Here is a 15407-nt window from a genome sequence, read left to right as displayed (position 1 = left end):
GGATATTTATATGTTACCCACTCAGTCAAATTTACAATAATATCTGTCCTCTAATTGCAAATCCAGAGTAGTCACTAAGCACAATAATCAAAAATGGTACAGCAGACTTTGAATATGCTCGCCGCCCTTGGGAGCACAAGAGATAATCAACAGGAAGTTTTGAAGTGAGTGGGTGAGTGCATCTGGCACTTGCACTTCCGAACATACTTTTTGTACTTAATGCTTCCAAGCAACGTTCCAGGATAACATTCAATGTCAAATGGCAATAGCAACCTTTGGCTCATGTATGCGATGAGCTGCCATTCACAGTTAAAGACGCACTCACCGGTCAAGGTTATGTACAGTTGAATCGACTTTGCTTACCTCGAGAAAATAAAAAAGTACGTATTGATTAAATACCGACATGAATTCTGACAGCGATAAACCCTTGATGCACAAGATCATCCCTTATCACGGGTGGTGGCACTGACACTCCATTAAAGCCCAGTCAACTCAGATACGCTCTTCATTCCACCTCGTCATCGCACAGCGCCAGAGGCTAGAGACTAATTTGAGCTGTCAGAGAAGAGAATACAACAGGAGGAGCCAACGTTGGCCCTTGTTCTCATCTTCATCGCACAGGAGCCTGTGACAGGCAAAAATCATACGAGGATTAAACAAGGGGATGCTTCCAAAGAATGTATGTGGTGTACAAAAGAAACTCTAAAAATGTAAATAGTAGTATTAAGTAATTCAAGCCCACCTGGTTTGCTGGCTAAATGGGCTGTAGAAGCCGTCAAAACAGAAAGTCAAAGCACATGCTCTTCTATCACCAGCATTTAATAAACTTCGACATGAAGACACCCATAGAATTGTACGGGTTTAGCTTTGAGGCGACACACAAGGATTGCGTAATCCTACTGACATTAGCTCATGTTTGAACGGTGCCAAACATTGGTCTCATTTGACAGTTTAATTGCATCCCTATTAGACAAGCTGATAGGTACCCTGCAGTTGATTCCGGTGCACTTCCTCCTGAAGCAAACATTGCAGCACAACATTCCTACAAGCGAAATACATGAATCCAAATACACATTTTGGAAGACAAGTCAGAGATAGGGATTGATTCCAACCGAGTGCATCTTAAAAATTACTTCCTTGGATTCTTGATATACGGTATCGGACCTGCCACAGACTACTGCAAATATCATCACATCAATGAAAAAACTTATCCTACATCATCATCTCTGCTTACCATTAGATAGAACACTGGTACTTTGGAAATGTGTTTACAGTTATGTCAGTGGGGATTAAGTTGGTAAAGGACGACATACAATACAATTAGGCAGACTAATTACCTCTTTTATACTGCCTTACCTTACCCACACTGACAGGCAGGGGCATGCAACAACTTTTTGTCAGTTTCCAAGTTTGAATGGATTTATTTGCTGTATGATGGCTAAAAAAAAGTCAGATAACTCCTGTTATAAGAAATCTGTGGAAATACATTCTGGTGCTCTGAGACCAAAAACAAGAGATATAGGGAGTTATGTGAACAAGCTGCAAGGGAAGTTGCTTCTCAGCAGTAGGTTAATGATAAAACACCGCCCCCCTCTTGTCAAGCCGCCCTTTATACAGGCTCAGACTCAGTCACAGCCATGCTGTGAGGATTTAGAGGCAGGCCAGGGAGCGCTGACCCATGCTTTGATGTCTCTGGCCCACGTTTCCTCCCGGTCATGAGAAATCTCTGCTGTTTTGTTCGCTACCGGGCTTCTTAAAGTGTGAAAAAGAAGAGGAGGACAGACGGAACGGCCGGATTGCCAAAGTTTCGGTTTGGACTCTAACAGCATGTGACGAGGTGCTGTTGAAACTACTTGGCGGGGATTTTTGAAAAGTGACCACGCCTCTTCTGTCGGAGCCTGAGAACGCAAACCAAAGATCTGTGCAGCAGGGAAAACTCTCTGTGGGTCTATTGCACCACTTTAGAGTACATTTAGCTATGTCATTCAGAACAAAGTGTATTCAGATAAGACAGACTTAACAGCACATTTCCTTGGCTGTGATCCTAATGATCTTGACTACATGCATCATCTATTTCCTGCAAATGACACAGATACCAAAAGGGCAGCAGGATGAGGTAATCCCTTCCTCAAACAGCATCACTGAGTCATCCCCGTGCCTGTGCTCCACATGCACCTGCTCAATCCAACATGGAAAACTCAATCTTCTTCACCATAAAGGTATACTATAAACACTACATAGACATTCAGTGTCAACCAACCTTGCAGATCCTGCTCTCCTCAGTTTCCGCCTTGGACTTTCCCTCGGGCGTCCTCGCAGACTGGTACTCAGACTTGACTGACAGCTGGCAAGAAAGCGCCGGGACGCCATCGCTCGCCTTGAGCTCCTGCTGCCGGGCCATGTAGCCGTGAGAGGCGGCGGCGGCCCGGATCGCGCTCGGGATGGGGAGTGCGGTGTGCACCGGCTTCACCGTAGAGGGTTGCCTGAGCTTGGAAGCGACGCCAACTACCGGCATGGTATACTCGCCTCCGTTTCCAAAACAATAACAAAAGACTGGGACACACGGGTCCCGTGACAGGAAGTCAAAGAACCACAATGGATGGCTTGGATGGAAAAAAAACTTGAAAAGAAAAAGAAAAAAAATTAAATAAAAAGTTTTTTTAAAATAAAAAAAAAAGGAGCAGTTGCCTCTCAGAGGGAGAGGAAAGCAACTGCGCTCACTCTGTAGCCCAGAGCAAGCAGGACATCCAGAAACTGAGAAGGCTACTCCTTCTTCCTCCAATTCACTCCCTCCTCCATCTCCTCCCACAAGCAACACTGCTCCCTCCCCTTCTTCTCTCCCTTTCTCCCTCACTCACTGACACACTTGCACTGTCAGCAGCACACCACAAAGTCGGTCAGAGCAGTACAAGGGGACACAAACTCCTCGAGGGGAGAATCAGCACTCGGCAAAACTGTGATTAAGGAGACCTCACAGAGTGTGTTTGCAAGTGTACCTATTTGTGCGTGAGTTTTCCTGAACACAACTGGACATCACTCTGTCTCACTCACACTGGAAGTGGCTGCACTTTCTGCTCAGCTATATCTGGAGCTGTCCCTTTTGTGTGTTGGGATCTAAATAAAGACTTGATACAGGAAAACAATAGAAATCTCTTGTCTTTGTCCTTGTGGAACACTGTTTTCTAATTTCTGGTAACTGCTTTGGTCGCTCATGTATCAACTATTTAATATGGTGTGCTAGTGTTTAGCATGTCTGTTTCACAGTTCTGCCGTGTTCAGTGTTTGAATCTCAGCTCTGGCCTTCCCGTGAAGAATTGGCGTGTTCTACTCCTGCTTCCTCCAAAAATATGCTTGTTAGGTTAATTAGAGACTCTACATTTCCCATAAGCATGAATGTGAGTGTGAGCAGTTGTTTGTCTGTTTGTGCCCTGAAATTGGCAGGTGACCAGTCGAGTGTATACCCCACCATTCGCCCAAAGTCAGCCGACACACCCGTTACCCTGAAGAGAACAAGCATGAAAGCCAATGGAAGAATATTCTGCAAAACTCACTGACATTTACAAGAATTTAAGTAGCGTATCGCACAAAAAGTTAGGCACAAACTGGAGTAAAACCTAAAATGTACAGTCGATAAGCCACAAGAAATCACAAATATTTCTAAGCAGATGGCTTAAGAGGGTAAGTACTTTATAACTAAGTCCATTTCTACTAACTATATATATATATAAAAGAAATCCTACTTAGTTGAAGTGAGAAAAGGATACAAAAATACTGTATGTTTCCCATGAACTTACCTAGCCAATGTGGCCAAACCTACAGTAAGCAGACCATATCCTTGATCGCTATGACAATATAGTAATTGAAACAGGTTTGGACAGGAGATGATACTCTCTTTAAACTTTCGACAGCCAAACTGTCATATCAGGCTGCCAAAAGCACCTTCTTAAACTGACACAGAGCAAGCATAAAGAGGGCCCAAAACCAAAGTGTCAAAGAGTTACTGCTAACAGGGCAAAGTAAACTTTTCAACACGGCACTGCAGTGACAGTAAAGGAGCAGAAGGTACGAGAAAATGCAAACACATCATTAGTTGCGTGACCTTACCGCATATGGACTCACAAAACTCACACTGCGAGACAGACTTTCACATTTCTTAGAAATCAACACAGTGTAAAATAATGACTTTACACCCTGCTGCATCCTATTCATACTGCCAACAAGAGTCTTTGAGGAGTGAGTGGTCCTAATATGGACCCGGAGTAGCACCGGCTCCAACGTGTTTCCAATCATGCACCAGGGGCTATCGTGACAAGACTAAAACAACAGGACAGCACGTAAATGAGTGGCAGGCGTCCAACTCTGGCTCTGTGCACCGCTGCCTGCAGTGCTCCAGGGATCGGGGCTGCCTTGGCCGGCATCCAAACTCTCAGGACTGTCTGGAAAGCCGCCTTTGACGAGCTCCCACATCTCGGTGGGTCCCTGAGACAGGTTTCCGCTGAAGATGAGAAGAAAAGGACCCGCATGCATGGTCGACACGGTGAAATGGATGTCGGTTGCTGAAAGGGGGCCAGATACTCGCACGATCAAGAAGCCGGCTCAGTAACATAGCGCTGATTGTCCTTATTTAATACCAGAGAAGAGCTCCAAAGTCAACACTAGCAAAGCAGATCTCGGATTTTCGTCTATCTACACAAACTGTGAAGGGCGAGTCAGCACCTTTGTGCTTGGCCGCTACGGCCGACTACATTTTCTACAAAATGTCACAGCCAACTGTGCCATAGTTGAAATGTCAAGACGAGGGGGTGAGCACATTTCATTAGTACAGTTGAGTAATACTTATTAAAAATATGTGTTGCAAAATCAGCAATAGCTGCAATAACACAGGATTTTATGTGCTCAATACATTCTATGGTATTCTGGCACAATGAGACAAAGTCCTGGACTATAAACCAACAATTACTTTATCAATTCCATATGATATGTTTGTTTATTTATTTATTTATTTATTGTCTCCGGTTCATCTTGAATAAAAGCAGAATTATGGTCATTGATCATTTTAGACATAAGGTGTCCAGGTTGGTCCATAGAGTTTAAAAACAGGCAATCCACTTATTATTGTTAATCATTGTTAGGGAAGGGTTTTACACTGAACCTTTGCTAATTGAGGGGGTAAGGGACCAAGCCCTGATGTTATGGAGAACCCTGTCCAAAACAATATCTTAATAGTTTAAAAAACTATGATCCCAAAACACTTTCAGGCCTTTTCACACCGCACTCGCTCAGTGTAAAAGGTTCGCGTGGCAGCGCTCAAGGATGACAGCACCTGGGTGCGACCAGTACCGACCACGGCCACATTTGGAAGTGCTCACGTAGCAGCCGACAATCGGGAGGCTTTCCCCGCTGAGTAGACCGCAACTCGGCAATATGAATTTGTCAGTGTTCCAAAAGAAAGCCCTGACTTTGCTTATTTTAGGGAGGAGGAGGCGATGCAGCAGCAAAAAAAAAAAAGAAAGGGAAAGGGTGCATCCTATACTAACTTCAATGCAGAATCTCGGAGTTTAAGGTTGTTCGTGAGCTACGCATAGTTCCACGAAGAGGGCTTGGAGGTGTATTTCAGGCTGAGCGGGTAGAATGAATGGGAAAGTCGACGGCATGCTGCGCCATGCCAAGTGCGGAGTGAAAAGGCCTGATTATAATTTCAAACTCATCTTCCAACATTACCATTAAAAATACATGGCTTACAGATGATTTGATTAAGGGAAAAATGCACCGGAAGTGTCGTTGATTTGCAACCGATAACAATTTACATTTTTTACTTTCCTATCAGCCATTTTATTAAATGTTTGACTCACTGATGCATACAGTAGGCCCATTTACTATAGTTTTTTTTTTTTATGTACCGTATATCACAAACATCTTTATTTGGGCACTTACTGTACTTTAATGCTAAACAGCTGTGAACCTCCACCACTACTGGACCTTTCTCTGTATAGTCTTAAGAGGTTTACCACCGTGCTTTCTCCAGTGTCAACCCCGCAACTAGCCTCTCCTGCCAGTCTGCTAGAATCTAATGGTCTTTTGAGTTATTTTCAGTGGTCTGAAAAACCAAGCGTGTCCATTTTTTCATTTTCCAGTCAGTAAGAACACCTCCTGGAATCAATAATATCGGGTTTATTATTTGTTCCACATGCTGGGGTGCGATACAGCACGAGTTGATGTGTGTGTAAGTGGAGGGGTGTCCGAATGAAAGATACCGCCCAGGGTCACGTGATTTCAGCACTGTGACTGTGAAAACAAACACTCCGGGGTGCTGGAGATAAGAGGGGGAGGGGGTCAAACACGTTCTGCCCTCCCAGCATGCACAGACACACAAAGCGCTTAAACACAACCCCTATGGTAGAGGAGATAGATAGACATCCACCTGGTCCTGTCAACACTCTGAATGCTATCAGTCAACCGCACGACAGACAACATGGAAACTCAAATAAACAGACGGCAAAGTGGTGGCCGGCAGGGTGAGGCCCCCTCACTTTCATTGACTCGTGCTTCTTGGTGTTTCGGATTCGCTCACACACATTCACACGCGCTTACTCTCATGATCACTCGTGCGCACATAAGCACACATGTACTGTACATGCTCACACACTCAAAAACTCACTGTTACTCTCATTCCCTCTCACACTCGCACTCTCATGTACACTCTCTCACTCGCGCACACACACACTCCCTGCACACACACACACAACTCACTCAAGCCATGGCTTCTCCGTGGTAAACCACCCACGCACTAAACATGCATCCAAACAAGAAAAACGAGTGTTACAAGAATCAAAACCTCCTTGAAATCAGCTGTATAGCAAGGTCATTTGCATTCTAAAAGAACACTGTTCATTGGAAAGAATCATGATAAATACCGTAAACACCTTTTAAAATATCAACAAGGGCAGCCTGTTTGAACCTCATAAGCGGTTGCCAAATAACCGTTGTACATCCCTCGAGTAAGTACATAGCTTAAGCCTCATTAATTTCCAATGTGCGGCAAGGCACACATGGCTTTCAACCTCCAACTCGTGGGCTGTAAATAAGGACAGCTTGTTTGTTTGCCGAACTGATAAACACATATTGCGCTCATCTGGGGTTCCTCAGACTCGCCCTCATTAGCGCAGAGCCTCGTTTCGAATGTCAGCTTTTTAACACCGCCGTCTGATTAAAGGGGACGCGCTCAGGAAAAAAAAAGTGCCTTCAGCCCTGGAAGCTGGCAGAGTGTCAACGGGCCCAGAAGTGAGGGCGATGCCACGGCACTCTGCGGACGTGCATTCAAACGTACAGCTGCCTGCATCCACTGTGTAACATCTCATTATCTTTAATGTCTGCTTGCTTGTAAAGAATCCCTGTAAACATGCAGCAAAAAGCTATATCGCTCATGAAGGCTGTCTTTTAAACTACAGCACATATAAGAGAAAACAGCTGGAGGGGATCTGTGCTATGTTTGGATTTATGTGACATTAAGGAGGAGGAGAAAGGCACGCAAAGGGGGGGGGGGGGGGGCAGTCATCTAATTGTACATTCTGACCCGTGCAGCAACGACTCAGGGGCTTTCTGAAAAGGTCCAAGGATGTGCAGGAAAGACCTATGATTGTATGTGCGTGACAAGACAGTGCCGGTGGGAGTTCCTGTCCTCTGACACAAACTGTGGCGGGTGTGCATCCTGTTGACTGGCGGCGGCACTACTCCCTCCTAAACCCCCCTCAACTTTAGACTGTTGCACCTGTTGACAAAGTAAAGGAAAACTCACAGCCGATGAGGCTGCAATTCAAATTAAAGATGTGTCACAGATGTCAACCACCTCTGCATGAAGAGGGTGTTGTGTAATCCTTTTCCTGGCTGAGTCTTTTGTCTTCCAGCAATCAGCAAGCAAACGTGTGTTTGATTGCATTCTGTTTCCATTAGGTTGTTCTCTAATGGAGTAAGGAATAGTAAGGAATTTAGTATCTTTACAGGATATGGGTACTTCCCAATATTTTAAGTTTGTAGTCGTCTCGTTGAAAATCATCATTAGTCACGAGGACAAATCATGTATAATAAATAAATACTGTCATTAACTGTCCAGACATGGCTTTAGGTAGCATTTTAACATTTGCATACAGAGACATTAACCATCGATTTTCTTCTGCTTGTCCGGGGTCAGATTACGGCGGCAGTAGCTTTAGCCGGGAAACCCAGATGTGGAGGAGCAGCGGCTCTACTTTGAGCCCCTCCCAGATGACGAGCATCTCACCCTACCTCTAAGGGAGGAAACTCAGTTCGGCCGCTTGCATCCGTGAAAAAAAATCTAACTTATTGCCGGCAACGCGGACAAAACTCTGACACCAGTCGTACAGGGACTGAACAGTGACTATCAGAGGGTCCGGTATAGCATACTCCCAGAGGACCCCCACAGGATTCCTCGAGGGACACGCTTGAACCACCTACAAGTGCACAAATCACATGTAGACTAGTTGGGCAAACTCACACGCACCCTCGAGGACCTTGCTGAGACATTCACCATTGTATATTAAAAGTAAATAAAACGAAGGCAGACTCGCCAGTCAATCACAGGCCGCATATTGACAAAGATACAGTTACATTTACACTTATGGACAATCTAGAGTGTTCAATAAATGTAACATTCATGTTTTTGGCATGTAGGACAAAACCGCAGTTCCCCCCACAAGAACAGGGAACGTAGGTTCTAACACAGACCCTCAGAATTGTGAGACAAAAATGTTAACCACGAGCTCGTGGTATTATGTATCGTGATATTCAGTTCAATCCAATTCATAATCGTAGTGAGCGGCCAAAACCTATCCAATTGCAAATTCAATTCAATTACTGGGTCTACAGTTATCATGACACTTTCTCTCTTTGCTATCAATGGAACCTTCTGTAGTGATATGACAAAAAACTAAATAACAAATAACAAAACACAGTTCTAACTAGACTGACACATAGTACTGTTACAAGCACATTGGATCATATGGGGGTTTTGGGCACAACGCTATAAACCCAAACTTGCAGGATGTTTTCCCAAATGTGTTTTTTTTTTCATTTCCTCTTTTACCTTCATAACAACCACAGCACTTTTTCAAAGTACTTAGTGCATTCCTGCATTTATGCCACCATAAAAAAGGCTTCGGAAGCTGCACTAAATGTTGGCCAATCGCCTGACATAGACCAGCATGTGAAGACACCTCTTAGACTGTTAGAAGCCCAGTGTGAAGCTAGAGCTTAATTAGCATGATATATATTTTTTGACAGACAAACAAGAGGCCTAACAATGCTGATAGCATTCTGGACACAAATCAGGTGTTCACTTGAAGGCCTTTCATAGTGACAACGAGGGATATATAATTCGACAAAAGAGCATTGTGACATTGTGCTCTCAATTTATTAGACTCGGTGGAGCACTTCCAGTGATTTATTTCTCAAACCTCACCCTGCCCCAATAGTCTGAATAAGTACATGCAAGAGCGTATGGACAGTTTTCCTCAACACAGACCCAGCAGCCACTTGTATTTGGATGATTGTAACTGGTACCGCAATGTGATTAAAGGGTTACAATGACTTTGAAAGCCATACCCCTGAGTGACAGGGGCTTTATTTTGGTCTTGTACTGAAGGAAGTGAATCAAAATGGGGAGGAAAGGGCGAATTCCGAAGCTGCCTAAAATCATCTAATCCTTTCCTACTTCCTATTTGGCCCGCCGCCTCTGGACAAATGGCCACATGAGGACCTAGTTGTTTTTTTGTTGTTTTTTCAGTGGATAAAATCCAATCACAGGATGGAAGTACCTTAGATTAAATTAAGAGCAAATGGTAAAATATATTCAGCCTCAGTTTGAGCTTGACTAGCGGGAATGTGTCTTTACCAAGAGCAGAGAGCTTCGAACATGAAACTTCGAACTGCTGCTCGCGTCACTCTGATGAAAACTAAACAGGGCTAAGAGCGGGCGACTGCCGCCAACCCCCCCACTTCTCCCCCCGGCACCGGCGCTTGCGCGTTGTCCAATTAAGGTCTTTTGCTCGTGCGCCGTGCCCAGGCAGGCTGCCACGAGCCTGCCAAGTCCCAAACAGTCGGGTCAGGGGAGTTAATCTGGCTTTTAAGGGCCTGACGGGGCCATTGTTTGGGATGCTGCCTGCTGACACTTCATTGACAGTGGGTGGGCACTGGCGTGTGGGCACAGAGCTATAAAAGGCCAGAAGAAATCAGTTATAAGCGTGTTTGGACCAACTGCCATTCTGAGGAGTGTGTGTGACCGAGGTGGACACACTTTACACTTGCTGCAGGCATGTGAGCGCCACTGCACTGCAGAGTACGCCTCATAATAACTTCACCGTAAATGACACATAACTCTGCGGTGAAAATTGTTGCGCTACGGCTCACGGGCCAGTGTGCCGCCGTAAAGGAAGTGGGACACGACTCTTGCGACAAGTATGAGCCCCCCTGACTTTTAATGACTTAGTAGTGCAAGTAAGAGAGTACCAGTAGTGGCATATTCTCTACATGTGCTGCCTTATGTAGTCAGCAGTGGACTCTATTAAAACGTGATCGATACAGTGGAAACTACAAAGTTGAACAGAATCTGTTTCAACAATTTCCCATTAATTTGTGGGTTAGTTTGTTCCAGGCTCAAACCATTGCAACTAAACCTGCCAATGTTTGAACTGTCTTTTCTTCGCTGTCAGACAAGAGTAAAAAGATGTTAACCACTGTATAATTCATCTAGAATGAGGTCCAACAAAACTCCTAATTCTTCGATGATCACTGACAGACAAGTAATGGCAGTAAGGTCGTGTGACGTGGCACAGTGGTTGTGAATCACTGCTCTCGATGCTCACTGAGCTGAATTCTTACAAAATCTGCAAGTGGCTATTCAATCTTCAAATGTTGGAATACATCTTGAGGCATATTTTTCCAGGAAACATGGCTTCATCTCCAAATAATACGACTTTAAGTATATACAAGGATTAAATCTATTCTTTATGGTTTACAGGTATTTACTGGTGGGCGGGTTATCACAAATTTCTCACAGTCAAGACGTCGCAAGTTTCAGTTTGTGGGGGTTTTCTCTGGGTACTCTGGCTTCCTCCCACATTCTAAAAACATGCATTAGAGGTTAACTGAAGACTCTGGGGCTGGCTCCAGCTTACCTGTGACCCCAATGAGGACAGGTGCCATAGAAAATGGAGGGAAGGAATACTGGTGGGTTTGAATACAACTTCTGATGACTATATTTTAGGCATGGCAGTAGTTCAGACCATAAGGGCTCAGCTTGTGACAAACAGGTTAAAGGTTAGAATCCAACTGAAAATTAAGTTCTTGGAGAAATGCTTGTCTACTGCCAAGGCATTGAACCCCCAAATTGTTCAGGGTTGCAACACCACAATATTCAAGATTTTGTCTGTCTGCCATTTTGGTTCATATGAGTTCCTCCATTTGGAAAAGAAAAATGTAGGAGAAACAGGTGACAAGCTGCCAAAGCTGTCCTGCGAAAGAACTCCAACATGAAAGTGAGCCATATGAACATTTTTGGCGGTCTGACTGTCTTTTCATATTAATCACAGGAACTGAAAGATTCACGAGAAGCAAAGACGTTCCCAGAGGTGACACTGGTTGCCAGTAAATAAAAATCAGGTACTGTAGTGACCGCGATTAATTAATTAATGTGTGTTGACACACCCTCGCCTTATCAATAGGCATAGTCTTCTTACCGTCTGATTGAATGTTTTGTTTTGTACTTGCGACTTGGAACAAGGGCTTCTTTCCAGATCCTAACCTTTAATGGCTCTCTAATGACAACACACACTGTCATGGAAAGAAACCAGGAATTGCAGAGCATCAACAAAGAAGAAGGAGTCAGCTCTTCCCATAACTCTGGAAGAAAAATTTGTCGGATTACGTGTTTTGAGCGTGACATAAACAAAAGCCAGGCCTTTGTTGAATTGAATGCTCTCTGACTCCTTAAAAAGCAGAGTTTTGAGTTGCAAAAGCTGAGTGGAACCCCAGAGTTCACCTCTCCTTCAACAAGTAGATGCATTGTTGGAAGAAAAGGCCAAAAATCCCATCAAAAAATGACATCTCCACTTTGAAAAGTAGAAGCAAAAGCCGTAAACATCCAGTCCAACCAGCTGGCGAGAGCTCTGCTTCACTAGTGGACTGTGAAATTACCACAAAGACGATGATAGCGAAAGCAAAAAAAAAACGTGCGCCTCTATAGCGTGGGCCAGGAATGTTAATTTCATAAACAAACTCCCCTCCAGATTCTACAGAGGGGAGATTGAGGCATGAGTTCAATTCAGCTACTGCAAAACACAACACATTTAAGGAGGAAAAATGTGGGGAATTATGAAATGTGTTGAAAATTGGAGATGTCAGAGGAGTAGTAGACAGGGGCTATCATTAAGCGAAAAATAAACATATGGCCTTTTATTCCATATACACACATTGGGAGGGCATTAAGAAGATAAAGGATGTCATGTTACTGTGTTAGGATACGCTGCTATTCTCAAACCAATAGTGCTGATGAGGCTGGAAGAAGTGAAACTCGCTTGAAGCGATAGCCTACCAAATGTGTGCCTCAATGGGTCTGGACCTTAACGCACCCACTCATTACGGTAATAGCAAGGTATTAGAGGCTGATGTAGGGACACATAACTGTGGGGAAATGGTAGCAGAATGGGCAGGGAGATGGTCAATGAGCACATCAGCAGCAAGCGGAACGGGAATAATGTGGCAACGATCTCATGGCATGGCCTCGCACATGAAGTGTCTGATCGCATGCTATCCATAGACTGCTCATATCCCATAGAGGGCATTTTTGCATTGGGATCTGGGGATTGCGATGAGATGGGGAAACATTAACAGAGTTATATTCCTGGTCTTACCCTGCCTCAAAAAAAAAGAACAATGGGCACAACAACAGCCGCTGCCATTCCACAAATGAAAAAAACAAACAACAATTCACTCACATTCACACCTATGGGCAATTTCGAGTCTTCAATTAACCAAATGTTTTTCTCAAGACAGAGTACTCACAGAAAAACCACAGGGAGAACATGCAAACTCCACACAGAAGAGTCGGAGCCAAGATTCAAATCCAGAATCTCTGTACCGTGCCCAGATCAACAATTCGGGGAAAACTATACCTAATAATTCACTGAAAACTTGGAGGTGGAACTAAGACTTTATCATCTGAATGACAAAGTCCACAAGTAATATTTGCTTTTTCGTCAGCTTTCTGGGGATGCTCTCACAGCAGGGAGTGCAATCGAAAATTTCAAGTATATTCATAATGTATAGTAACTTATTGTAGTGTGTCCCTGTACCTTCAATATTGAATCACAACACTTGGAACTGAATCAATTATTCAAGAGTGACTAGTTTGTCAAGAACAATAGCGAAATTTTCTAAGGGAATTCCAATTGCTAGTTCAGTCGATCATACATAAATCGTTGGCACCATCAGCTCATCAAATACACCTGAATAACATCTCCAAAGTCCCCAATGTCAGCACCCTTGAAATAACTGTCAGTCGCTTTGGAAATGCGGGGCTCGCACACGACCCACATGAAAAAACCCGAATCTCACGGGTCCGTGTTAGAGGGTCCGTGCGCTCTCTGTCCAGGTGTCACGGGAATGTGAGAGCTGCTGCTCTGGGGGGCGGGGGTGGGGTGGGGGGGGGGGGGGGGGGTGGTTGGGGGTTGGGCTCAACGCCAGGCGCCGACCAATTGGCCACCTTCTCCTTGGCAGGCATGATAGGACAGTATGGCATTACAGTTCTTTGTTTAAGTGAGTCCAAGGAAATTCTCTCGCTGTCAACACCACCAAGTCAGAGGACATCATTTTAACTTCTGTACGACGGCTCACGTTATGATAACATTTAATAGTCACGCGATACACTGAGTCCTCAATTTGACTACGCCTGTGGTCAAGTAAATCCATACCGGCAGCGCACCACATCTAATGGGGGCTGAGTGCGCACCATCTGACTCGTAATATAGCACAGTTTGTTGGCTGTGGAGACGACTCAAATACATTGCAAAGACCTTTTGCAGTGCAAACGCGCTGAAGCAGCGGGACTAAAAGCCACTAAAAGACCCCAAATCCATAGAAAAAGAGGCTTTCATTCGTGAACGACCCTGTGTTTTGTGGTTTGAAAAAGCTCACGGCTTAGTGTTAGCAAGTCTTTCACTTGTACAGTACTTGCCACGAGTAATAGATATACTGTCCATTTCATTTTGTTACATTTGTAATCGAAAAGTGCTACAATTACAAGAAAAGTGTGTGCAACAGGGTTTAATCCCACTAAAATACACTTTGCCAAAAGTGAACAAATGTTTGATTTTATCGCCATCCATTTCCTCCCCTTTTATCCTGTGTTTATTGTTAAATATTATGAGCATTTGGGGGTTAAACGTTGTGTTCATAATTGCATGCCGTGCTGGGTCAAATGCTGTATATGGGCCATGCACAACTACTGCTCTAAGATCTAAGTAGACACTCCTAGAGTTGTATTTACACAGTTGCCAGAAAAAGTATGTTAAGTCTTTGTAAATACCTGAATATTTGCGTTAATTGACAAACACAGTCTGCATAAACTAATGCCACACAACAGTTATGCGTTTTCATGTTTTCAATGGACATAGCATTTCATCAACACAGGGGGTGAAAGGTACATGAAACCCTGGGCTAATGACTTCTTCAAGAGCTAATCAGAGTCAGGAGTCAGCCAACGTAAAGATCTATCAATGTGATGAGATTGGACGTGTTGCTTAAAGTTGCCCTGCCTATAAAAACATTTCTACTCTCCTTAGGAGAGCTGCTCACATACTTTTTCTTGCAAATGTATTTTTCATAAATCTGTTTGTGATTAATGTGCCCAGAAAAATGTCAATAGCTATAAAACTATGGCATATCAATTAATATTTAAAACATTTTTTTAAAGTGGTCTTCAACTATTTTAAATACAGTAATGTGTAACAAGTGGATGAAAAGGGATGAACTAAAATATAAATGTTGGTGATTTTCTCTTAATTCCAGACGGGGGCAGTTTGGTGATGATCTGGCAGTAAATGTGATTAGTCTCAACTGGCTGGCTTTTGGAGTTCTTAATATGGGCACATTGTGCTGCTGAAAAGCAGTCATCGTAGATGTCATTTATCCCGCGGCATGTCAAGAAGTGATTATTTCCTTCATTCCTTGTGGCTAAAGTACTAAACAATTTATTTCTAAACTAGTCGTGAGGACTCTGTGTTGGGGAGGATGTGGGCTAATGAGCCAAAAACAAATTAGAGAGTCCTTCTAATGCCTTGCTGCATTTACTCCTTCCATTGCCCTTCATTTGCATTTTTAGCACTTGCAAACACAAA

General features: G+C 43.8%; 1 protein-coding gene across 14 annotated transcripts in view; it reads right to left on the bottom strand.

Annotated features, from left to right (window-relative positions):
- nav3 (neuron navigator 3) overlaps positions 1-15407 on the bottom strand; it is a 240426-nt gene that overhangs the window by 125622 nt on the left and 99397 nt on the right. For 9 of the 14 annotated variants that reach the window (XM_061761820.1, XM_061761822.1, XM_061761821.1 and 6 more), the window contains exon 1: positions 2261-2716. The exons of 2 other annotated variants lie outside the window; for them this stretch is intronic. In XM_061761820.1, coding sequence (XP_061617804.1) covers positions 2261-2515 — 255 coding nt within the window. In that variant the 5' untranslated portion in view covers positions 2516-2716. Of the gene's footprint in view, positions 1-2260; positions 2717-4104; positions 4236-15407 lie in introns of those variants that run through there. 3 more of the 14 variants (XM_061761833.1, XM_061761832.1, XM_061761829.1) reach the window with 2 other exon arrangements.

The sequence above is a fragment of the Phyllopteryx taeniolatus genome, chromosome 22 (assembly GCF_024500385.1).
Source record: "Phyllopteryx taeniolatus isolate TA_2022b chromosome 22, UOR_Ptae_1.2, whole genome shotgun sequence".
NCBI lineage: Eukaryota > Metazoa > Chordata > Actinopteri > Syngnathiformes > Syngnathidae > Phyllopteryx > Phyllopteryx taeniolatus.
This window is presented reverse-complemented; position numbering and strand designations above follow the sequence as displayed.